Here is a 24,171-nt window from a genome sequence, read left to right on the forward strand (position 1 = left end):
AGGGTTGGGGTCACCGGTGCCAGCCGGAGAGCACGCCTTGGTTAAGCCGCCTCTCCAGGGGCACCGCTGACCTGTCCTGGGGGAGGCCACTGGGCTGGCCTGAGGGAGGCGCGCTGCACCCTGGTCGATGCTTTTACGGCGCTGTGCCAGAGCACTGCTCGGCCTCCGGGCGCCTGCGTCGGCCAGGACCAGGGGCAGAGGAAGGCCGACTGCTGTTGGGACCTGCAGTGCTGTTTGCTCTGATGTGGCAGGCCCCAAGCCCAGGCCTGTCACCAACACACAGTAGGTGCTCGTGGCCTGGTGTGGACCCACACTTTGCAGAGATGCTGCAGGCCGCGGGGTGCCCCACGAGCTCAATCTTCCCACAAACCTGGGGCTCGGGACCTCAGGCCTGGGGAGAAAATTCAGGGAGGAGGCGCCCCACTCCCGGGTCTGGGGCCCACACAGCCTGCCCGCCCAGCATCTGCCCCACCCGGAGCAGCGGCTAAAGCTCAGCACTCGGGCAAGACTGAGTAAACACGGCAGGAAGGCAGGGAATCAAAGCAAACAGGGCTCCTCTCGTCCCCCTTTTGCCAACTGCCCCATTAATAGAAAAACCTTTTAAGTGTTTATCTGGAAACCTGGACTTTCCCCACCGAGCAAACTGAGATGACCAAGAGGAATGCACTGCGGGCGGAGGCGGCAGAGGGACCCCCGCCTGGCCTGCAAGGAAAGAACTGGGGGAGATACAAACGCCCCCTGGCCCCGGCCTGGGGCGGCCCACGCGACCCAGCCCCCGGGATCACACGGGCAGTCACGCCACCACCAACCAGTCATGCCACCAACCAGCCGGGGCTTCCGGGAACCACCTCTTAGGGGCTGCGAGGAAAGGCCCTCGGGCACCGCGCGCCCCGCCGCGTGAGGCCCCTGTAAGCAGCAAGCAGCGCCGCGTTATCAGCTTCCAGGGAAGTCGCTGCTCTCAGCAGGGCCGGGGCGCGCCAGCTGTTGGAGGGCACTCGGCAAACACGCGCTGAGGCCGTGCTAGGGAGCGGGCACTCGAGGACTCAAGGTGGCGTGACCGCAGCGGCTCCGGCTGGCGGGGAGATAAGGCCGGAGAACAGGCCATTAGTGACTCGGCGTCCAGATAACCGCGCGGCCGGGCCAGGCGGCGGGGGACCGGGGAGGTCACCGGGCTTCGAGGCTGGAGGGTGACAGTGAGGTTGCCTGGAGATTTGCAGGAGTCTGAAGAGCAGGGAGGGTGGGGAGGGCTTCGGGGGGGGGGTGGCAGGAAGCAGAACGGGGTTGGCGCCCCGGAAGGAGGGGGCGCCGAGCCCCGGGTGGCCCCTCTGCATTGCGCGCGCGAGTTGAGCTGACTCATGTGTCTCTTGACCTGGGGGATGACGGTTTGGGCCGGAAGCCTCTGCGCACCATGTGATCGCTCGGAACTGAGTAGCAGAACAATTCCAGCCTCAGAGAAACGGCGCACGAGGCATGAGCTTGCCGTGAACTCGGAGCGGTTTCGCCCGCTGTTGACATTCTGCTACTGGTGCGTGTCCTCCCTTGCTGGGCGGGGACTTAGGACTGTCCACGGCGGGCACAGCGACCCCCGACCCTGGACTTCACAGACTCTTCTGAAAACACTGATTTCCACCTGCTGAGCCTGGGGCACGAGCAAATCCAGCAAAGGTGACACGGCCACGGTGCTCAGCCAGCCGCCTGGCCACCCAGACACTCCCGGGCCTCGGGGCACGTCCCCTGGCCTGGGACTGCCCGTCACTCGGCTCTTCATCAGCACATGGGCTGTGAGGTTGCTGGACAGTGGGGGACAGCAGGGGTCCTGTGTGGACACAAAGTCCTTTCTGTCCTTGTCTGGGTTGCCCTTCCAGCACATGGGCCGTGTCCTTCGACTTTGTGGTTGACCTTTGGGGCTACTAGGGGTCATTTCCCCAGAGAGTCCACTTGGGTAATGTCCTTGGATCACTGACCGCACACCTCAGACCACCCTGGTGTCGAACGTGGTCAGTGGTGAATGTGGGACTGGACTGGGCGGCCCCCGGCCCCCACTGATGTCACTAGTCTGGTGAGAGGCAGGGGAGGGGGGACCGAGGACTCTCGCCTGAGTCCAGGTCAGTCCTGCCTTTGGACACGCACCCCAGGGGACTCCGAGGTCCCGTCTTCCTAATAAGTTGGCTCCATGGAAGGTGCTGAGAGCTCCAGGGCTGCCCATGGCTGCCTCCCTCATCCCTGCACCCCAGCTCCCAAGGGTACCAGGCAAGTTGGTGGGTGCCCGTTGACAGCTGGTCAATAACGGGGGCCAGCCTTAGGGTGTCCAGCAAATGCTGGAAAGAGGTCTCGAGAGGCAGGGGCTCGCTGGGTGGGGCTGCCTGCACCCTGGGGGCTCGGGAGGGAGACTGCCCGCTCTTCAGGGCAGCCAGAGCCCTGGCTCCTACCAGCCTTTCCCTCCTCCTTCCCCGCGGCTCCACTTTCCCTCAACTGAGGAAATCGGTGTCCACATCCTCTTGCCCAGGCAGTGGGTAAAATGACCACAGGAGCAAACACGAAGCCCATCTCACCCGACGTGGCCACCTCGGCGGCGTTACCGGCTCATGCCACGCGCTGCCCTGGGTGGGCGGCCAGGGAGAGGCGGGCCGGGGCCTGGGGACTCCGCGGCTGGCTGGGCTCTGGCCAGGCTGGGTGCCCTGAGCAGGGTCTGCTTAGGGGGTCAGTGCGATGGGCCCAGTGGGCGGCCAGGAAGGGCGCGGGGTGCAGCGGGGCTAACCCCGGCACGGCACCCGCCGGACAGCAGCGGAGCCACCTGTGGAGAGAGACGGCGCCGGCCTGAGCAGGGCGGTGTGAAGGCGCAGCCTCCCTGGTCACCTGGGGAAGGGCCGGGAGGGTCTGGGGGCGCGTGGTGAGCCCCGGGACTTAGATTTGCTCTGTCGATCATTCAGGAGTTCCCCAAGCGCCTGAGAATCACCTGCGGCCTTTACAGCCTTGGCCAAGCTCCAAAAGGAAACGGTAATAAACACTTTGTGCCCATTAACATGAAAGGGTACAACATACAAGTGAGGCCGGTGCACCCCCTTTCTCCCCCAGTGTCCCCTCGGGGCGCAGGGTCTCTCGGATAGCCCTGGGGAAGCCCGGCGGTGTCCGGGGGAGGCGGCTGCGTGCCGGGGGCCGCGCGCGGCGCTCAGGGAAGGTGTGGCCTCGCCTGTCCGGTGACGGGCCTGGACAAATGGGTTTCTGGTCGTCCAGTCGGCTGGGACGGGGCAAGCCCTTTGGGGGTGGTCGCCCGGGACCTAGAGGCCGTTGGCCAGCCAGCCGCTCTGGGAGTGCTCCACAGGCCCGCGGGGCAGGCCGCTGGGGGAGGGCCTGCCTGGGCCTGGAGGAAATGGCTGGGTGATATCTATGTGGGGAGAAGCCCCTCCCCTGCCCCAGGATGACAAGCAGGGAGGGAGCGGCCGGCCCAGGCCCCGGACACACCCCGGACACCCTGCCCGGGGCTGGATCAGCGGACCGTCCGGTCAGCGCGCAGAGCTGTGTCGGGCTTCGGTGGCGGCGGCAGCTCTCCCCAGGCAGGCTCGCGGCCCCGGCGCAGGCAAGGATGCGGGAAATTGTGCACATTCAGATCGGCCAGTGCGGCAACCAGATCGGAGCCAAGGTAAGGGGTAAGGAGGGGGTCACCACTGCCGGCCTTTGCAGGGGCGGCCAACCAAGAACATTCCCGAAGGCAGTAGGCCAGCAAGGAACCTGCCCCATGCACTTGCTGACGCCGCCTTATCGAGCAAAGCCTTTGGTTAAAGAGTCACAGGGGGCAGAAAAGGCCTAAAGGGTGACCTGAGGAGCACAGGGGACAGCTACTGTCCGGCTCGGGGCAGCCCGTTTCGCTCCCCTAGCACAGCAACAGGCTCCTCATGCCTGAGGACAGTTGTGTCTAAAAACCTCCCAAAGTTTGTGGGGACACTTCACCCTGTGTCACTACGCTGCCCCGCACCCCCCGCGCTTATTTTATAAAGTCAGAAAAACGTCAACTACTGTTCTGTCTAGTGGGCAACAGGACAGGAAAGGGGTAGCCCTGGAATAAAGTTCGTGTGGACGGAGCCGAGTGACCGAATCGCACCCTCTGAAATGGACACGGGCACATCCCCTGTCTTGAGCTTCTGGACATGGCAGCGGCTGTTCGGGCTGACGCTGGGGCGGGGGGCCGCCCTCCGGGCAGACTTGACACCCCGCGGTTGGCGGCTATCTTGACATGCTTTTGCTAGTAGAAATCGCCCTAAAAATCAGGTCTTTACCTTTTTCTAAGTTGTACTAAAATACACAGACCATAGACTTTAGCATTGGAACTATCTTCAGGGGTACAGTCCAGGGCTGTCCACTCTCCACATGCCTCTCCCCTGTGCTCCCCGCCCTGCCTGTGTGTCCTGCACGGAGGGTCGTGGCGGGTCCTGCAGCGAGCGGAGTTGCAGCAGAACACCGTGCAGTGGCTGGGGGCGGGGGCTGGGCTGTGCCTCGGCAGGCTGTGGTGGCTCCCCCACATCTGCTGACCCCACTGCGCTCATCAGCGATGCTCCGGTCACTTCCTCTTCTTGACTCTTCGGAATAATGTGGTCACGAAAAAACTAGAGACTTGGGGCAGGCACTGTTCCTGCTTGAAAGCTGCCAGCCCCGCGCCGCGGTGATAAGAGGTCTGTGACTGAGCCAGAGAAGTGGGGGCACGAGGCCCTGCTGCCCTGAAGTGGGGAGATAGTCGGGAGAGAGGCCGGCGAAGGCATGCGGGCGCAGATAGGGACCCGGGGCTCACGCAGAAGCCTGTCGTGGGGCACAGAGCCCCAGCCGTGACGTATATTTGAGGCCGTAAGAACTTTAAGACACATTTAATTTGTGGTGTCATGGAATTTAAATTTATTTATTCTTCCACCTCCTGAACATTGCTGGTAATTTACTATGAAATAGTGTCTTGCTAGTAAGACCAGGGCCAAGGCAGACCCATCATTTACCAGGAATACTTGGGAAAGCACCCTTGGGGATTTTAACATAAATGAATATATTTTCATTGCATTTTATATGCACTTCTCCATGGCAATGAAAAGGGGCCATCCCAGGAACTGCTCGCATGTTAAGAGCTTGGGACACATCCGTATTAATAAGCCCGCATGTGTGATTGGAAGTGTAGCGTGTTTCAGAGTCACCAGGGCGAGCTGGGGGTGGTGCTGAGCACTGATCATCAAAAATGCCCATTGTTTCAAATCCTACAGACGCCTCGTTATTTTAGAAACCCGCATGAGAAGAGGCCCCAGAGTGACATGAGATGTTGTTGTGATAGGAATTCCGTCTAGTTCCCCTTCCGGGGTCTCTACCGCGCTGGCCCGCAGCACTGGAAGGGGAAGTAGAGCTACATGGTCTGACGTGAAATTCGAAAATGATAGCTTTGCCGGCGGCCGCGGGCCGAGTATCACAGGAGCAAAACCAATTTCACATTTGGCGTGTTGTGTCCGCGGACTTTGGGTGGGCTCGGTCCTGCCTGGTGCAGGCGGGAGCGAATCCAGCCACAGGGTGGGGTTCTGCAAAGTCCCACGAGCGACGCCCGGGACAGCGCTGAGCGGCTGCCCCTTCGACCCCCTGGCTGCCGCCAGCCTGCCGTTTCTGGGGCGCCTCGCCGCTGACGCGCCCGCCTTCTGCTTTCAGTTCTGGGAGGTGATAGGCGAGGAGCACGGGATCGACTCGACGGGGAGCTACGGCGGGGACAGCCCCTTGCAGCTGGAGCGGATCAGCGTGTACTACAACGAGGCCCACGGTAGGGTGGGGGTGCAGCCGGGGGCAGCAACCCCCGGGGGGTGGCCCCTAAGCCCTGGGTGGCGCCGTGACCCCAGCGGAGAGGTCACGGGGGTCTTACCACCGGCCCTTAAGCACTGACGCTGTTTTGCGTGTCAGTGAAAACCAGGGTCATTTCCGACAGCAACACGACCCCGGCCGCTGGCGATCTGCCATGGAGAGGACGCGGGGACGGCCTCCGGGGGACGGACTGGCGGGTGGGGTGGCGTCAGGGTCAGGGATATGATTTCCCGTCTCCACCGAGCCGCCTCCTCGCGTGCCTTTTCTTTAGGCCTGTTCTGATGAAACATTCACTTCTAGAAAAACAACAGCTTGCTGACTTCCGCTCTTCCCACGCAGGTAAGAAGTATGTGCCCCGGGCCGTCCTGGTGGACCTGGAGCCAGGGACCATGGACAGCATCCGGTCCAGCAAGCTGGGTGCCCTCTTCCAACCGGACAGCTTTGTGCATGGTAGGCATTTGGGGAAGGTTCCACCAGGAAGGGTGGGGGAGGCCTCTCGGTGGCCCCTTCTCTGCCCCCGACCTCCCCCACCACCCACGCTCCGAGCAGGGTCTCGCTGAGCCCCTTCCGCCACAGGTAACTCGGGCGCCGGCAACAACTGGGCCAAGGGCCACTACACGGAGGGCGCCGAGCTGGTGGAGGGCGTGCTGGACGTGGTGCGGCGCGAGAGCGAGGGCTGCGACTGCCTGCAGGGCTTCCAGGCCGTGCACTCGCTGGGCGGGGGCACCGGCTCCGGCATGGGCACCCTGCTCATGAGCAAGATCCGGGAGGAGTACCCCGACCGCATCCTGAACTCGTTCAGCGTCATGCCGTCGCCCAAGGTGTCGGACACGGTGGTGGAGCCCTACAACGCCGTGCTGTCGCTGCACCAGCTGGTGGAGCACGCCGACGCCTGCTTCTGCATCGACAACGAGGCCCTCTACGACATCTGCTTCCGCACGCTGAAGCTGACCACGCCCACCTACGGCGACCTCAACCACCTGGTGTCCTTGACCATGAGCGGCATCACCACCTCCCTGCGCTTCCCGGGCCAGCTGAACGCCGACCTGCGCAAGCTGGCCGTGAACATGGTGCCCTTCCCGCGCCTGCACTTCTTCATGCCCGGCTTCGCCCCGCTCACCGCCCAGGGCAGCCAGCAGTACCGCGCCCTCTCGGTGGCCGAGCTCACCCAGCAGATGTTCGACGCCCGCAACACCATGGCGGCCTGCGACCCCCGGCGCGGCCGCTACCTGACCGTGGCCTGCATCTTCCGGGGCCGGATGTCCACCAAGGAGGTGGACGAGCAGCTGCTCGGCGTGCAGACCAGGAACAGCAGCTGCTTCGTGGAGTGGATCCCCAACAACGTCAAAGTGGCCGTCTGTGACATCCCGCCGCGGGGCCTGAACATGGCCGCCACCTTCATCGGCAACAACACGGCCATCCAGGAGCTCTTCACCAGGGTGGGCGAGCACTTCTCGGCCATGTTCCGCAGGAGGGCCTTCGTGCACTGGTACACCGGCGAGGGCATGGACATAAGCGAGTTTGCCGAGGCCGAAGGTGACATCCATGACCTGGTGTCCGAGTACCAGCAGTTTCAAGATGCCAGGGCGGTTGTGGAGGACGATGAGGTCGCCGGGGAGGTGGAGATGGAGTCGGGCGACCAGCAGCTGGCACCCTGAGGGAAGCCGGGCGTGCCAGCTGTGGGGCGGGGTCACGACCGTTCCTCCTGGGAGGACGCTTCCCTGCAGCCCTCCCTCGCCCACTCAGGAGGAGCTGACAGCCACTGGGGTGGGGCGAGGAGAAGACAGGGCTGGGGCCTGCCCACACCCGCTGACCTCCAGAGCTCGATCTCAGTGCACTCCCGTCACCCGTGTGGCCAGCACGCGCCCACCGCAGAGCACTCCCTTGGCGGAAAATGCACTATTTTGTCTGCACAGCCCCGGGCCAGGCAAGGCGGGCCTGCATCTGTGAGCTCCTCCGCGGCACCGAGAGGTGCCCTGGGATCCTCTCCTGCGTCCTGGGGCTGCTCAGGCTCATCCTCAGGTCCCCTCTCGTCAATCCCGCCGCAGCGTCCCACCTGAACCTGCGCCCCGGAAGGAAGGCGGGGGGCTGCCGGCGGGAGGTACCTGTGGGGCTTGAGTCGACATCCCCGGGGGGCGCGTGTGGGCTGTCTGCACGCTCACTGGGAAGGGACAGGGTCCTCTCCACAAAACTACGCGGCCAAAAAGCCCCCAAACCAGCACATGACAAGCAGGATGGAAGGCCGCCAAGCCCCTGGTCCTCTCCCCGAGGAGCTGCCCGTGAGCTCACACACAGCTAACCCCACGGTGCTCTACGTTGTCTTAGTGGGCAGACATGCTTCTCATTAGTGTGAGGTTCTGGAACAGTCATTAATACTCATCTTCGGTTTTCCTTTAAAGGCGACTTGAAATGCCCTTTTCACTTTCGGTCAGTAATTACCTTTGAAAATGCGCCTCAGCCTCTCCGCGGGCTCAGAAAGGGCGGCTGGCGGCCGTCAAGTGCAGGAATGACGCAGCCGCGGCGCAGTGTCCTTCTCTGCTACGGGGGACATAAGGGGTCTCATTAGGGGACTTTCACAGTGCAAATTAATTTGCAGAAGTTGCCATAATGCTTGCCTGATGACACAGCTTTACCCACGCCACGATCTTAATCTGCGCACATTACAACAGGGCCAGACACATGAGTGGGATCGAGTCATCCCTAACTTCTTAATGACAGTTTACCTACTTCTGACGCGGGCCCGGCCTCCCCGCCAGGGCGTCATGGCCTCGTTACCACTGAGCTCCTCTCTGCTCCGGGGGTAGCCGGCGTGGGACAAGCACCGTCCTCACCGCAGGCCGGGATGGCTCCGGCTGCCCTGGTCATCCGTGACAGCAGGGGCGCGGGTGGAGGCCATGGCGGCTCCCTCTGGGAAGCTCCTGCTCTCCCGGGAGCACCGCGAGGAAACCGCGGAGCCGCAGACCGAGGGGAGGCGTGGGCACCGTGACCAGCCTTCTCTTCCCCAAATTAAAAAAAAGTTTGAGACGCTTTTTGTGACGCAAGAAGCGCGGAAAACAAAGCAGAGCTCCCGAGAAAGCGCACCTTCTTAGCTCGACGCCCGGCTTCCTCGGGGGCTTGCAGTCTCAGACTTACGGCCTGTGATGTTTCTGTAAGAATTTACACACCTCTTCCTCCAGCACGTTCTCAAATCTAAAAAGGCAATTGAAAGAGATACAAGGAAGGACATAGATCTAAGTTTAAAAAAACAAAACAATAAAACTTGTGCTCATCTATATTCCCGTAAAGGTTTTTGTTTGCTCAATAGTAGGAGTTAAATGATAAAGAGATTCAATTTTGAATGGCTAAATTGTTTTATGTCAGACTAAACAAATCCTGCTCCTTCGGCGCCTAACCACCCCGACTGATTCATTTGAGCTGTTAAAAATATTTCAAAATGCGTCTCACCGCCCTGCTCTTGAGGAGGGTAGAGCCAGATGGAAACAAGAGGCTGGGTGCCTGTTGCTACCCGGGCCCTCGGGTTGGACCTGCTCAGTTGCTCCTCTGGCCCGTGGTTGCTACGGCGACAGGGGTCTCTGAGCCCCAGAATGGATCAGAAATTTAGAGCCCGGCAGGTCCCTTCACTTCACACACACAGCACCACACGGGCGGAGAGACCGGCCCTCGGAGGTCATCCGAGCGCTCAGTGCAACACCCACACCCCGGTCTGAGCTGGTCCCCAGCGGCTTGGAAGCAGTGGTCCCACCGGGCCCTTGGCAGGGCCGGATGCAGCAACTTTATTTCATCATAGTAGCCGCCCATGGTGTTTTTATTTTTTAAATCACAGTAAGAATCTCTGCTGGGCAGACACATTTTTGTCTTCTATTCAGTCACTCTAATCCTATCCCCATCGCAAGCCCAGTCCCTGAGTCTCACCTCTAATTATCCCATCTGCCTCCCTACTAAATGACTTCTCCCTAATGGCCTGGCTGGAATTCATTCAGCCCTGGGCCTGTCAGTTACTTTACTCGTCTGGTATGAAAAAGGCCTGACAGCCTGTGATTCAATTATCCCTGAAGATGCTTCCTAGTACTGCATCTTGGGGACCAAAGCAATCAACTGGGGTGCTCCGACTTTGAAGCAGGGGGATGGTCTGGAGGCTCAGTGCCCGGAGCCTACTGTCCAGCGCCCGGAACGAAACAAGCCCCTCAGGTCAAGCGTCTGGGGCTGGGCCTGTGTGGGAGCTGAGAACAAAGATACTTTCTCAGGCTCCTGGGTGGCGCGGCTGAGGGGCCCTGATAAATGCTTCTCAGCCGGAGTGCCAGGCCAGGGTGGCCCTTCAGAATTTTACTTCAAATTTATTTCTTCATTCTCCAAAACTAGTTAAAATAAGCAGTCAGCTTTGCGATGGTATTTGGCTTGGTCAAGTGTTCGCAAATGTCAAAGACAAAACACCCACAACAATTCCTTCCCCTCAAATATTTGAATGAATGAATGACACCCCCCTCCCAGGCGGCGAGCCCAGAGGGGAACCTCAGACTTTGACTTCAGCTCGGCCAGCCTGTCCCCTCGAAGCAAGTCGTGGCCCTGCTTTCGCTCACTGCCTAGAGAGCCGCCAGCAGGACGATTTACCTGTGAAACCACGTGTGTCAAAGCGTTTTTAGACACCAACGTGACCGCTTGCTAGGGGTATCAAGTGCACCCGTAGGTGCGCCATGTGCCGCCAACACGCACTCAGCTCCTGCAAGTCCTTTGGGTTGGCCATAGGCTGGGCAGCCACGCTGCAGGCAGGGGAGGACGAGCTATGGCCACCCAGCCCTGTCCCAGATGTGCCTCCCGACACCCCGAGACAAGGCGACGAGTCCGCTCCATTAGTGTCATGGAAGAGAGAACCAGGTTTCATGGTGTTGTGCGTGCCCTTTTGGCTCTAGACTGCACAGGGGGCTGTTCCCACGGCCCCAGCCAGCGACAAACAAAACCACCAGCAAGAGGGAAGCAGAATTCAATTTATTGATATTGTCAATCTACCAGCAAGACAGGTATTTTTTTTTTTTTGACTTGAGATGGTTTCCAATCCGCCATAACGTGCGCCCACACATCTTCACCTCGAAAATGGAGCATCGTAAGCTTTAGTCAGGGTCTAGGAGGAAAAGAGAAATGCCACAGTTGGGACCTTTTAGGTTTTCTCAAAGCTTCAGCATGAATAAGGGAAACACCTTCCTTAGGGCAACGCGTGTAACGCAAAGGGGACCTCGATGCCACAGCGGTGCTGGGCCTCAGCTCCTGGCTGGAAGTGGGGGTTCACATGCGTGGCGAAGGCGTTATGGGCACTGATGCTAATCACACAACCAAACACCAGCCTAGCAGTCAGACCATTTTACCTCTGAAAGATACTAAACACGCCCAGGGCTGATGCCGTGGGAGCTGTGCCCCCTGCAGCAGGGGTGGAGAGCTGCTGTGTTTCCTGGAGCCTGACTGGGCTTCCTGACCCCAAGGACACAAGGTCAAGGGAGTGAGCGCTGAGTTTGGCTCTACCGTGCTGCTGAGCGGGGCTACGTGATTTTCTCAGTTAGCTCATTGTTAAAACAAAACCACCCAACATAAAAATGGGTCTCATTACTCAGAATTATGAGATTAGACAGAGAGCCCCTAGAAAAAGGGCGACATTCAAAACACCACATCTCCAGACTTGTAATAAAATATTTACTAATTCAAAATGAAAATGAAAAGTGCTTAAGGGAGACAGTTCCAATAAGTAAAATTGCTCATAACCACAAGCAGCCGAAGGATTAATATTTATCACGTTTCCTTGCCGCTGCTTGTCTGAAGCTGTTAGAGCAAAACAAAAAAATTAAATCTGAAAAACAGCTCCCTGGTAATTTGCTTTGCTTATCTTTGAAATAACAATGTCAAGAGTGGCTTGGAGACCAAATCACTTTAGTACTTTGGAGCACAAAAGTCTGAACTTATCAACTTGTACAAAACTGTTTTTTAGTGCATAAAACATAACTTTACATTACCAGTATCTTTAGAGAAGTAAAATGAACCAAACACTGAAAATATAATAAACTTAGCAACAGCAGGGTCCACTGTAGAGTCCTGCAGATTTCACTTCTTGATAAAATAGCGGGGCCCTCGCCTGTACTTGCAGGCCTTATGCTAAGGAAGGAGGGATCTGTGGGAACAGTAGCAGACAGGGGGGAAATACAAACTCAGAGAACTAATTTTTCATGTTCCTGAACTGCTATGTAACTCCAACAGCAATTACAAAAGTGGGGAGCTGATCCTCCAAATTATTTGATTTTGTGCAGACAAATGAAACAGGTTTAATTAAAATAAGACGGCTCTCCACCTAAGCCTCGCTACATGAACTGACAATCAATGTGCCAACGACTTCTCCTTATCAGGGCCCGAAAGGACATCACTCTTCATTATGCCGCAGGACTCCCACACCTGTATGCTTCAAATGATCACACCACTGCTTCTGAGTGGAGTGTCTGGCCCCAAAATGCACAAGTCCAGCTAAAAAGTACTTTGATCTTTTGGCAGTGCCCTCAACATGTAGGGTGCAACTCTTCTTGCAAATAAATCATCCACTTACACATTACTCCTTTTTCACTTTCACAATTTTCACACTGCTGCCGGAAGTCTTCTCGGCGCTGGTTTTGAACTCTGACTTGAGAGCATCTCTCACTGCTTTTGCGCAGATCTGGGAGTATCGGATGTAGCTGGAAGGAAAGGAGAGAGGAAGAGTTGCTTTTTCCCCTGATCCACCCAGACTGGCTTTATGATCGCGTGCCGGTCCTCTTACACGCTTACTTTGGGTGTGGGAAGGCACTAGCGAGAGCTGGGTTTCAAAAGGAATCGGCACAAAGCAAGAGGGAGGAGAGCTGTCGGGGGAGGGGTGCTCTGAGGTGGCCCCGTGCAGGCTGTGTGGACCCCGCCCCACGCCGTCACGGGTGTCAGGCTGGGCGACCTCCGGGCCTCCTTCTTCTACTGCTGCTTCTCTTTGACTTTGACTTAAGACAAAGCAGCACAGACTCTGCTGGCCGCCTCACCACTCGAGCGAGCTCCCCGTCGTCTCCTCCAGCCCCTCCCGCACGGTCCGCACGCGCCGGGCCCCGGCCCCTCCGGCACGGGCTCCGCGCAGGCCCCCGGGCGCGCGCTCTCCCGGGCTCCGCAGCTCGCGGACAAGGCCGGAGGCCGCCGCCCCTCGGCGACACAGCGCCCAGGCCGCCCCCGCGGGGCCAGGGGCGCCCCCCGCCCCCCCGCAGGCTCCGTCCCGGCCGGCCGGGACCCTCGGCGGCCCCGCGCCCCGGCCAGGTCGCGGCGTGCGGCCCGCCCGGCCCCGGCCCCGCCGGGGGAGCCGACGCGGGGCGCCCCTGCCCGGGTCGGGGGTCGGCGGCCGCCGCCATCTTGCCGCCCTCCCCGCGCCCCGCGGCCCGCCCCGCTCCCGCGCCGGCCGCCCACCTGAGCCCCGCCTGCCGCCAGTAGGCCACCATGCTGCCCGAGCCGCGAGCCGCGAGCCGCGAGGACGCGTCAATGTCGGGCCGCGAGCCGCGGCAGGAAGGTCAGGCCGGGGAAGCGGAAGGGGCGGGGCCGCGCCTGCCCACCCCGCCCGCCGCGCCCGCCCCGGCCCTGCCGGCCGCCGTAGCGCCGGGCGTGGGGAGCGCGCGCCCGCCCCGCCCCCACGGCCCCGCCCCCGCCCCGACGGCCCCGCCCGACGGCCCCGCCCCGCCTCGACGGCCCCGCCCCCGCCCCGATGGCCCCGCTCCGGCCTCGACGGCGCCGCCAGGACGCGCGGGCGAGGCCGCCCCGGAGCATGGCCGACCGCGAGGCGCGGGAGAACCCCCCGGGGCCAGACGTGTGTGCAAACGGTTTCCTCCCCGGGGCCCCGACAGCAGCGGGTCCCCCCGCCCGCGCGGGGCGTCGCTTAGGGGAGCCTGACGTCAGTTGTGGAGCCCACTGCGGTTACGAAAAATAACCATCAACCTTATTTAATTTAATTTGCCGTTACAAGTGTCCTAAGAAGGCTCCAGCTGAACAACATGCAGGTAGAAAACCCTAGTTCCGGCCCGCCTTCCCCGGGCCCTGGTCGGGAAACCGCCGACGGGAGGTCACCCCGCGGAGCAACAGTAACATAAAGGCGAGAGCTCGTGAGTCTCCACGGAAGGACTCCGTGTGCACCGACCGCAGCCCGGACACCGAGTGGCGGGCAGCCGCCGCTACCAACCCGCCGAGAACACTCACCGCCGCGCCGGGCCGCGCCCTCGGGCCGGGCCCACGGGCCGGGCCCAGGCAGGCCAGGCCCGCACGTCAGCCCTTTCTTCTGCTGTCTTCCCTCCGCCCCCAGCCCCTGCAGCGGCACCGTATTATTAAAAACGTTAAGTACCTGGGATTTATGCTTCAGATCAAGACGTCTGAGTAATTTTAAATGATGTACAGCTCTTCATGGAAAAATGATGTTTTGTGGTCACAATTACTTCAAAAAGTAATTATATTCAAATAACCTGACATATCATGCTTTAGCAATTACAGAACCATGATTTTGACACATGGCAATTTATAAGTTAGGCAAATGTGAAATGCTGAAAGATGTGAACAGCTGTTCTTCTGTTTAAGTTTAGAGCGCTGCAAAATTCCGGTAAAGACTATTTTTTCAGTTAACATAACCAGCCTACAGTACAGCATGTGAAACCATCAAGTGCACTTCCAAGGAAGCTAATAGCTGTACTAAGTCACAGAACTTTGGCAAATCAATCCAGTACTCTTTTATACAATAAAACCCTGTTTTTGTTGGAGTCATATATTACTTTAGTGATAATTTTCACTCCAAAAATGTAATTCAAATGTAATTTAAGTACCAAATGAAAACACTGTGGTTTTTAATGGTGGTTTACAGAAGAGCGAATTATTTTATACAATTTAAGGTCCTTCAAAACTAGGCAATTTCTCCCTTGAGCGCAAGTCCGCTCAAGCAAGCTCTCAGCTGTCCCCACAGGGCCAGGGTGGCAGGCAAGGGGCTGCGCTTGGGTGGGGCTGGCACAAAGCCAGGGAGAGTACCACTGTGTGAAAAGCCTTTACATTCTGCCTAAAGGAGATTTCATATGCCAGTGCCAACTTCCAAAGTTTCCAAAGCTGCTGATTTCCACATAAACACTGGAATCCTCAAAATCAGAGGGTCATTTCAAATAATACTCATTTTGGATGATCCCTTTTAACTAGAAGCCCAGCACCTCTTTGTTTTGATCAAAAGTCACACAGCCTTTCTTCAGCTTATTAGAAAAACATTCTATCCAAAATATCGTCGTCTTTTTAAAAATAACAAATAAATACACTGCCAGCTTGGAGGACCCGGTGCGGGGTGATGCGCAGACTCATTTCTCCACAAAGGCCGCAGCAGCCATCGGGGTCCTGATGCTTCCTCTTGCAGAGGCCGTCAGCTCCTCAAGCTCCGCGTTCAGCTTGTGTATCACCCACTCCATCGCCTCTCGGCCCTTAGAGAGTCAGCACAGGGAATGTTACCCAGTCACATCTGAAACCAGGGACCCTCGGGAAGGAACAGGAGTCTAACAACAGGGACAGCTGATTCCCTTTTCTCCTTTAATGTCATTTACCAATTATCAACTGCCTTGAGCAACTGGCTTGAAGATGAATCTACCATTAAATGACAGTAATCTCTTACTTATTTCATGACTAGTGTTCCCCCTTTTTAGAGATGAAAAAAAGGTCAAATGCCTTTTTAAAGTCCTTATTTCAAACCAACCAAAATCCGGTACAAGGGCTGACCCTCAGCACCGCTCTGGGTGCTCTAGGCATTCCTCAAGGGAAGGGAGGAGCATCTCATGCTTGCTCTGCTTCAGGGCATTCGGCCCCTGCCCTGAATGCCCTCTGTCCCTCACTGAGCACACAGCAGAGAAATCTCTTACCGACCCTCAGAAAACACTAACTTCTCTGCACTGTTCCTCAGACTCATGTAATTAACATGGCCTTCCTCTTAGTTCCAGAGGGCAGGTACCATGCCTGTTCTGCACCCTGCTGTGCCCCTGGTCTGGCCTAGCTTTCTGCGTGGAACAAAAAAAGCACCTACGAATCAATTTTGACTACTGAATTATTATATTAAACGTGTCATAAAACACTGCATTAAGCCTCTGTTTCCCTAAACTTACCTAGTTTTAAATCATGCATTCTTAACGGGGGAAAAATTAGTTTTGTGTGTGTGGAAATAACCCTCTTCTTTTTTTAATGTGCAAAGCACAGCCATTTATCTGTGGTGGTAAATGATAGGTTCATAGGGATGGGGCATTAGGGAAAAAATATTAAAGGGGATCTGGGGGCTCGGGGGAGACCACAATGAGAAGACTGGATTCGCTACTCCAAACAATGATACACTGTTGACCACCTTGTATTCAACCTCGGTGGGGCCCCCAGCCATTCCATCTTGAGCTCTCTCATTCCCTCCCACGCCCAGCCCTGTACAATGGGCCATGAATCTGCACTCACTGGGGGAGGAGGGGCACAGAAAGGTTAACTTAACTGCCCAGGGCTGAAAGGCTGGAAAGAGGCAGTCTGGATGTGAACCCAGACAGCGTGGTGGAGCCAGCTTATAAGGGCAACACCTTCAGCAGTAAGCGCTTTCAGAACCCCCTAGAACGAAGGCCATGGGGCGCGGCCGCCTTACTTTACTCGCATTGGAAGATATCGTGCTCGCCATGAGGCCTTCGAGGTAGCTGCTGAGACTGACCCCCTTCACAGTGATGATGGCTTCCTGAGTCAGGACAGTTCTGGAACAAAACCCACACAGCTTTACAATGACCCAACAGTCACTTAAAGAGAAATAATTGATCAAAAAATTATAATGCTCCAAAAGAGAAATAATTTTAAAAGTATTTTTACTCACTTTTCCGGGTCTTGAGGATGTGGCTTGTATATCAGTCTCTCGTCTACTGAAACCATATTTGTAAATGAAATCTGTGTATGAGAAAAAGTCAAATCATTTTGGAAACCAAGATTAAAAAATTTCCAGAATTCACAAACCAAAACCTTATCAGCTACACACACAAAACAACAAAAAGCAGTAAATAAACCACTTTGACATGACTGTGTAGACAGGATGTAAACTTTGCTATTCATTGCCTATTTTTTATTAAAAAGTAAATTTGACAAAACTACAATAATAATCACAATATGCAATGACCCCAATTTGCCTTCCTGGGCGTGCCCCTAGAAAGTAGCAGCAGCCCCGGCAGTCGGGGACTTGGTGCCGGCAGGTTAAGACCCCGAAGAGGGGATGCCAACTCCCTGAACACCCTGAGAACATGTGGGCTTCTGCACAGCAACTATAACAATTAAGTCAAATGGCTTAAGATTAAAATAAAGAGGGTGGCACAAGGGATTGAGTCTCAGTGCTCTCAAGCTATCAGCAGCCACTCTCTGGCCAGGGAGCTACCCCACATAGTGCAGCAGACCTCTCCTGTCTCACCCGCTGCTCCCCTCAGCAGTGGATTTCAGTCAATCTGCCTGTTCTGCTCCCCACTCTGTTTCTGGTGAATCCTCTCAGTCCCTTCCCTCTGGCCTGCACCTCAGCTCTTGCATGCATGCATAAATAAATAAATCTTAAAAAAAAATGAGAGGGAGCCTAAACTTACATTAGTGGATTTCAGTTCCATTGTTTTCTCTATGGGATCAACTACAGAATGTTCTTGCACATACGTTTTGGTTCTTGCCGCACCAATAAGCTAAACAAAACATTCAGAATTAGTACTCAGAGGAGGCAGGACTTCTTAACAAGTGTATCACAACGAGTGTATCAACATTTTACTTGAAGGTAAAAATGCATTAACACCTTGCACCAAAAATCTGTTTCATCAAAAGCACGAGGCATCAGACAAAGGTGGAAGGGGAGGCCTGTCTGAAGCCCCAGGAACTCACACTCATGGGTGAGGTGACACTGCCAGACATAAAACCCTTCCCGGAGGCCACCAGCACCCGCCCATTGGCGCGGGCAAACACGACCCTGGGAGGAAGGAGAACTCGAGAGCCTGATGCAGCGGGGTGCCCGCCTCCCCCCCAGAGACAGGGTTCCCCCAGGAAGACACTGCCTGCATCAGAGGCACTTCCTGTGAGCGATCCCCAAGTCCATCCATGGCCTCGCTCATGTCTGTGCCCACCAGCTCGGGAAGGGGTTCAGAAAAGGAAGCCGCCTGCACCTTCCTGTGGGAAACTGCATACTTTAATTTTCTGAGTGGACTGATAAGCTTCTAGAAAGAGATCCCAGAAAACTGGGTCCACTTATACCCAAGCTCGCTCCCATGATAAACCAGTTTCTTGCTGGTTCCTCTGGCTGGCGGCAGCCTGCTCCCTTGTGAGCAGACAGGAGTGTTTACAAGGATGGGAGGACCAGACCTGGCAAGTCCCAGGACGTGCCCTCACTCAGCTCTGCCACCGCTGACCACGGCCTCTGCTCCACATCGGGCCTCGCTTTCAAATCCCGCCGTGGTGTCAAGGTGGCAAAGAGGAACGCCCTCCTTCTGGCCCCTCACGGAGACTGTGAGGTCGCTGCCCATTCACGGCGCACGCACAACTCAAGTAGTGAGCAGAACGGGTGCAAACAGGGCATCCAGAAGCGACCCCCACCTCTGTCTGGACTGAAAATGCGGCCCAGGAGACGTCTCCCCACAGCCCAGCTCTCGCAGGGGCGGACACTCACAGACTTCACAATGGAAGGCAGTCCCCACTCGGTGCTGAGAAGCCTGTGGCTGTGCAGCTTCCCCAAGGAGTCCACATGTCTGTCCAGCACGTCCACGCCGACCACACTGGGGTTCATTGGGTTCGGGTACTTCTGCATTGCAGCTGTAGTGACAGTTTCCCACGGGTGGCTGCCGACGGGAGCAGAGAGCAGGAGTTGATGCCGCTGCCTCCAGTGCAGCCCTTGCCACAGCCCAGCAAATTGTTCTCTGCAACTGAAGTTTAACTACCCTACCCACGGAAAATTATTATTTTTTAAAAAGATTTACTTATTTATATAAGAACTGGGGTACAGGCCAGATGTGCAGGAGGGTGAGAGGATTCACCAGAGACAGAGCGGGGAACAGAACAGGCAGACTGACGAAGTACACTGCTGAGGGGAGCAGCGGGGAGACAGGAGAGGTCTGCGGCGCCATGTGGGATTCTCGCGGCTGGCCAGGATCGAACCGGTGCTGCAGAGGCTGCGGACAGCTTCACGGTGCGGCGCTCAACCGCCTGTGCCACCGGGGAGGCCCCAGAAAATTATTTTTTGAAACACCGAATGGAAGGTATTTTGGGGGCTCCATCTCCAGGTGAACACACCCAGAGGGCTCTTCCCTGCACACAGGCCTGGGGCGCGATCCCCGAGGACTAGCCCAGGGCGCCGGAGCAGGCCAGACACCCATGTCCACCCTGTGCCAACTATTTCTAGGAACCACAAACTCAAAAATCTATCTAAAAATGATGTTCTACGGACACGAGCAGCGAAAACGATGTTGTTGTATTTCTCCCTTTGCCGGCCCCCGTGCCGGGAGCTCGGAAGAGCGGCAGGAGCGCAGCAACTTGCCGTGCTGCGGGTTCTGAAGGGTGACTGACAGGGTCCAAAGCTCTACTGATCTACAGACCGTCATATTGAAAATGCATTTTTCTCTCTATTAAAGTAATAAATAACAGTGGCCCCTCCAGTCACTCTCCACCCACTGCTCCCTCAAGGGAGTGATCTGATTTCTGTTGCAAAAAGATCCCTCGGAGGAGCACGCGTGGTCCAGGCGCCCCAGCGCGCTGCTTGTGAACCCCGCGTAATACCGACCGCCTGGTGTCCGGGAGGGCTGCGACGGTAAAGGGCGCCTGGAAGGCGCAGGACCTTTATTTTCTGGAAAATGCGCCTGCGCTTGGGTGAGTATGTCTACCCGCTTTACAGCCCATGCGAGTAGGAGGCGGGTACAGAGTGCAGGGCGCCACAGCCGCGGGCGTGCATGCAGGGGGCCGGCCTCCCGCCGCTGCGTCCTGCACTCTGTGCTTCTTTGGAAGGAAAAGCAGCACCTGGGTGTGCACTTCAAAATACACTCACTGATAAACCGCACAGCATGACCTTTTATGTTCCGAAAAGCCAAGCAGGTAGGCATCAATCTCCTGCAACCTTTCAGAGAACTGAGTCTGACCACTCCTTGCAGCAGGAAGGCCCCAGATGACTGGTGACATTATTTTTAATGTTTTCATTTCTCTTATTTTAGATAAATGAACCTCATTCTGTTTTAATCTCCAGCCTTTTGCAGCAATCAGTGCAGGTACCCAGGTGGAGTGGCTTCACCTATCTAAACGGCCCCCACAAACGGAAGTGATGCAGGCCAAGCACGGATTGTTACCAAGGCAACTATCTAAAATGAAAATGGGATGCGCCCTTTCCCTGTCTCCCTGCAGTCACACACCATGGTTAGCTGACTCCTCGCACTTATCGCTTACCCCGCCCCCTCTAAAAAATTAGTAATTGCACGGCTGTAGGGTGGTCATGCATGATGTGTGATTTAGTCCTCCCTCCTCTCCAGCCAAGTTGAAAACGTGGACTGAGCTGCTTTGTGAAACAAGCAGCGCTCATGCATCGCACAAGATGCACATTACAATGACAGTCTGCACATTACAACGAACAGTCTGCCTGCAACTACTTTCAACTTCACTGATGTCATCATGTGAAAGGCCTCACACTGGAAGACACTCAAAGATGGCGCCGTGGGGGCAGCTGGAGAGCCTGGCGGAGGCTCACTGACCTGTCCAATTTCTTCACCTACAAAACAAGGTGGGAACACTGGCAGCAACCATGTCCTACTGACTTACCCACAGAGAACCCATCCACAGAACCATGTCTGGCCCCGACAGGTATTCCTACCTCTTGAAGGACTCTGTGACTGACTTGAACTGGATAATACCCCTATGCTAGGCCCCTTCGATGAAAGTGTTGAAAAACCAAAGACAGCAGGACATAGGACGAGGATTCAGATGTTGCTGTTAGAGACTAATCCTCAAGAAGGGACACACAGGGAAATGGTAAGACTTGTGAGGGGAGAGGGTGCCTTCAATTTCAGGACTGCCCTTGGGATGTAGGTGTAGAGATTTCAGCTGAGACCCAAAAATAAAGATTTGAAGTACAAGAGGTTACAAGTATAAGAGGTAGGTTTGGGTGCCATGAATGTGTACGTATCATCTGGGACCTTGATGGAAAAGTCCAGACACTTGGGGGAGAATCACGATCAGGGCTGCTTCTCCTACCACATGCGCAGCATTTATCTGAATATGCCTACTTTCTGGGAGCAGTGTCCCAGAGCTCTCATTCACTCTCAGAGAGGTCTGCGATGAAAAGACAAAAAAGGAAAGATTAAGAACCACTAATGAAATACAAGAGAAGAAGGCCAACAGTGGAATTTCATCAAACACCCACACTGAAGATGAAAAAAATGGGGGGTGAGGGTGGGGAGAAAACAATGAAGAAAAGGCAGAGCGAGTGAAGGGGGGCTACGGAAACAAGCAAGGGAGGAAAGTGTTAGGGAAGTTCTAAGGAGGCATAATGTTAACTGCTTCTGCAGCACTTAAAACCAGAAGAGGACTATAAGGAAACCATCCATGACGCCAATGGCTGAAATGGAATAGTGAAGAATGTGACCAAATCAAAGAACATCACAAAGACTACAAATTTAGGCTCTTCCACCCAAAGACTGTAAACATCAGGGAGAAAAGAAATCTTCCTCTGAGTCCATCATTCCATACTTTACTTCAAGGGGAATCTTCAAGTGTCTGAGTCACTGAACATGTAAAACGTTTACAGTGTCTTTTAAAATTGCCCTCGGAAACACTTTACTAGAAAAAATAAAATGGTTAAACTAAAACACACTACAAAGATACTAAAATTAAAACAGTGTGGCAACAGCAAGCAAGGTAGAAAAGAGCAGACAGCTCAGAAATAGAGGCAAATACAAACTGTAACATGTTCATTTCAAATCAATGGGAGAAAGGATGCTGGGGTAAGGGATGATTCATTTGGGCAAAAATGATAAAGCTGCTTATATGCGTGGTTCTTTGGCGTATGAACTGATGGGATCGGAAGGGAGTTTAACCGCCACCATCTAACTCAATGAAGACCTATTTTCTTTGCTAAAAGCTTCTCCATTACACAGAGCCGTTAGGTGGAGTGGCCTCAAAGGTCACATACAGCTCACTGGGGTCAGAGGTGGAGCGTGGACTCCAAACCCAGGACTCTGCTTCTCAGATCAGGGAGCTGCAGGAAAGGGTTGGCATCCCGGTCATCCCAGTTTCGAAGCCCCACCCAAACCCTGGCAGGAGACCTGCCGGCGCCCGGGCCTCGGTCCTGGGCCTCCACGTCCCGCAGGGCTTTGCCAGGCTGGACGTGCCCGCGGGGGCCTCTCCCACCTCGAGGACCCAAGGACCTCGTGCCTGGTGACGTCCCCGCGACCCGGGCCGGGCCGCCGGCCGCCCGCCTGTTTTCGCTCCGGGGCGACAAGGGGGCCGGGGGGTCCCGGGTGCTCTCCCCGGGGAGCCCGCCCCGGGGTGGGGGGCAGAGCGTCGGGGGCTCCGGGGTGGTGACCTTGGGACCCGCCCCAGGGCCCCGTGGGGCTCAGGCCCGGCTCCCCGACCAGGCCCGACGCCTGGAAGCTTCCTGCGGGGCGCCCGCCCTCCGGCCGGCAGCTGCCCCGCGACCCCGCCTCCTGGCCCCACCGCCCGGACTCACTCAAAGACGTGCTCCGACGTCCAGATCTTCATGGTGCCGGCGGCCCGCGCGGCGTCCGGGCGGCGCCAGGGGACAACCAGGCCAGGCAGCCACACTTGCCCCCGCCCCGCCCCGCCCCCGCGCCCTGCCGGCCGCGCAGCGCGCAGGCGCCGTCGAGCCGGACGCCAGGGACGTCCCGACGCGCGGCCCCACGCCCTATCCCGGCCCGGGTTTTACCCCAGCCCTGCGCGCGGCGCAGCGAAGCCCCGCCCCCTAGCGCCGGGCGCAGCGCGCCGGCGCAGTTCCGGGGGCAGCGCCCGGGGCGGCGGGGGCGGGCGCTGCGCTGCGCAGGCGCGGCACGCGGCCGCCGGTCCGCCCCCTCGCGGTGTCGCCGGCAGCGTTGACCTCTGGGCAGAGTTGGGCCGCGTCCCGTTGGTTCCGGCCCTCCTCCTCCTCCCCCTGCCCGCCCGTGCCCGCCTGGCGCCGCGAGGCCCGTTGGCCTGCTCAGTCCTCCCACGGCGCGGACGTGCCGTCGGCGTTCTCGGGCAGTGCTCGTGACGCCCCTCGAGAAAATTCCTCCCGCCTCCCGCCTCGACCCCACTGTGGCGGCCCGGAGTCCGCTGGCCAGCCGGCCTCCACCGGCCCCCCAACGATGACCCTCCCCGGGGCGGGAGCCCGCGGGAAGGCGCCCCGGGAGGCTCGGTGCGGGGGCAGAGGGAAAAGCTCCGCGGCCTGGGCCTCCAGGGTGGGCCTTACCTCAGAAGTCGGCTTCCCTCCCCCAGACGGCAGCCCCTTCCCTCAGCTCCCGCCTCCCTGGGTTCTTCACCGCCGTCGGGTGGCGCTCACCACGCCCCACGCCCCGGGAGCTCCTTGTTTATTTGCTTAACTTCCACTTGAATATAAGCCCTTGCAGGCACGCATCTTTCCTGCCTTGCTCAATAACGTTCCTCAGTCCCTCATCTATAGTGAAGGCTCAGTTATTATTTCTTTCAAAACAGGAGTAATTATCTGTGGAATGAAGGGATTACTGAAATCATCCAGTTCAGCTGTTTAGTTTCCCCCAGACTGTCAGTCCCTGAGGGAGGGCGAGGCTTCACTGAGTCTCTCGTGCCCATGTAGTAGTCATTTGTTGCACAAATGAACAGCTGATCGTGGAGTAAGGGGGCAGGAAGGACTGGCAAGTGGTTTCAGCCACAGTCGAGCCCTGGTCCAGGGGGCAAACCGCCTGGTCCAGCTTTCAGGAAAAGGCCTCCAGCACCCCCCACCCTCCACAGAACAGTTTGCCATTTTATACCATGATTATGGAAGAAAAGGTTTTACACCTGGTTACTTAAAAGCTAGTGAGAAGCACCGCCTTGTTCTTGTTAGTTCATTTATTTGCTAAAAACAAATAAAAGCTATGTTAATTTAGGAGGGAGGATAATTTTTTATGATAGTCAAAGTTTTTTATATAGAAAAACAGAAAAGTTACATTAAATAGGAAGAAAATAATACAGTTGGGTAGTCGCTAAGTGCGGTTTGTGGTACCCAGACTGAAAAAAACTCACAACCTACAGTAGTTAAGTTCCTGGGGAGGTGATGGTCTCAGGGCTGCTGAGAGGGCCTCGGCCTTGATCAAGGCGTGAAGTTCACCTGCTGGAAGATAAAACACTGGTGCG

General features: G+C 56.9%; 3 protein-coding genes across 4 annotated transcripts; 1 reads left to right on the forward strand and 2 right to left on the reverse strand.

Annotated features, from left to right (window-relative positions):
• The first annotated feature begins 3,545 nt into the window (after positions 1-3,545).
• TUBB1 (tubulin beta 1 class VI) lies at positions 3,546-7,760 on the forward strand. Its single transcript, XM_037500965.1, has 4 exons — positions 3,546-3,640; positions 5,668-5,776; positions 6,154-6,264; positions 6,391-7,760. Exons 1-4 carry the CDS (start codon positions 3,584-3,586, stop codon positions 7,470-7,472), a joined length of 1,359 nt encoding a protein of 452 aa, XP_037356862.1. The 5' UTR covers positions 3,546-3,583; the 3' UTR covers positions 7,473-7,760.
• Positions 7,761-10,754: 2,994 nt separating this feature from the next.
• Positions 10,755-13,370, reverse strand: ATP5F1E (ATP synthase F1 subunit epsilon). The gene is made up of 3 exons (XM_037521811.2): positions 13,261-13,370; positions 12,392-12,518; positions 10,755-10,930 (listed from the first exon to the last, which is right to left on the reverse strand). The coding sequence occupies exons 1-2, from the start codon at positions 13,290-13,292 to the stop codon at positions 12,395-12,397; spliced, it is 156 nt and encodes a 51-aa protein (XP_037377708.1). The 5' UTR covers positions 13,293-13,370; the 3' UTR covers positions 10,755-10,930; positions 12,392-12,394.
• A 737-nt stretch (positions 13,371-14,107) lies between these two features.
• Positions 14,108-23,287, reverse strand: PRELID3B (PRELI domain containing 3B). 2 transcript variants are annotated; one of them, XM_037500977.2, is made up of 6 exons: positions 22,535-22,637; positions 18,500-18,668; positions 17,439-17,528; positions 16,691-16,761; positions 16,472-16,574; positions 14,108-15,287 (listed from the first exon to the last, which is right to left on the reverse strand). In XM_037500977.2, the coding sequence occupies exons 1-6, from the start codon at positions 22,564-22,566 to the stop codon at positions 15,168-15,170; spliced, it is 585 nt and encodes a 194-aa protein (XP_037356874.1). In that variant the 5' UTR covers positions 22,567-22,637; the 3' UTR covers positions 14,108-15,167. The 2 variants fall into 2 exon arrangements, with proteins under 2 accessions (XP_037356874.1, XP_054554496.1); XM_054698521.1 differs by lacking the exon at positions 22,535-22,637 and adding an exon at positions 23,270-23,287 and having other exon boundaries at positions 14,109-15,287.
• Positions 23,288-24,171: the final 884 nt, after the last annotated feature.

Source organism: Talpa occidentalis, unplaced genomic scaffold, assembly GCF_014898055.3.
Source record: "Talpa occidentalis isolate TD23 unplaced genomic scaffold, MPIMG_talOcc4v2.1 talOcc4.10, whole genome shotgun sequence".
Taxonomy (NCBI): Eukaryota; Metazoa; Chordata; class Mammalia; order Eulipotyphla; family Talpidae; genus Talpa; species Talpa occidentalis.

Coding starts and splice junctions, on each gene's coding strand:
- TUBB1 (XM_037500965.1), top strand. CDS start 3,584: ATGCGGGAAATTGTGCACATTCAGATCGGCCAGTGCGGCAACCAGATC. Junction 3,641..5,667: donor GCAACCAGATCGGAGCCAAG/GTAAGGGGTAAG, acceptor TTCTGCTTTCAG/TTCTGGGAGGTGATAGGCGA. Junction 6,265..6,390: donor ACCGGACAGCTTTGTGCATG/GTAGGCATTTGG, acceptor CTTCCGCCACAG/GTAACTCGGGCGCCGGCAAC.
- ATP5F1E (XM_037521811.2), bottom strand. CDS start 13,292: ATGGTGGCCTACTGGCGGCAGGCGGGGCTCAG. Junction 12,519..13,260: donor TGGCGGCAGGCGGGGCTCAG/GTGGGCGGCCGG, acceptor CTTTCCTTCCAG/CTACATCCGATACTCCCAGA.
- PRELID3B (XM_037500977.2), bottom strand. CDS start 22,566: ATGAAGATCTGGACGTCGGAGCACGTCTTTGA. Junction 17,529..18,499: donor TGCCTTCCATTGTGAAGTCT/GTGAGTGTCCGC, acceptor TGTTTTGTTTAG/CTTATTGGTGCGGCAAGAAC. Junction 16,762..17,438: donor TGGAACTGAAATCCACTAAT/GTAAGTTTAGGC, acceptor TCTCATACACAG/ATTTCATTTACAAATATGGT.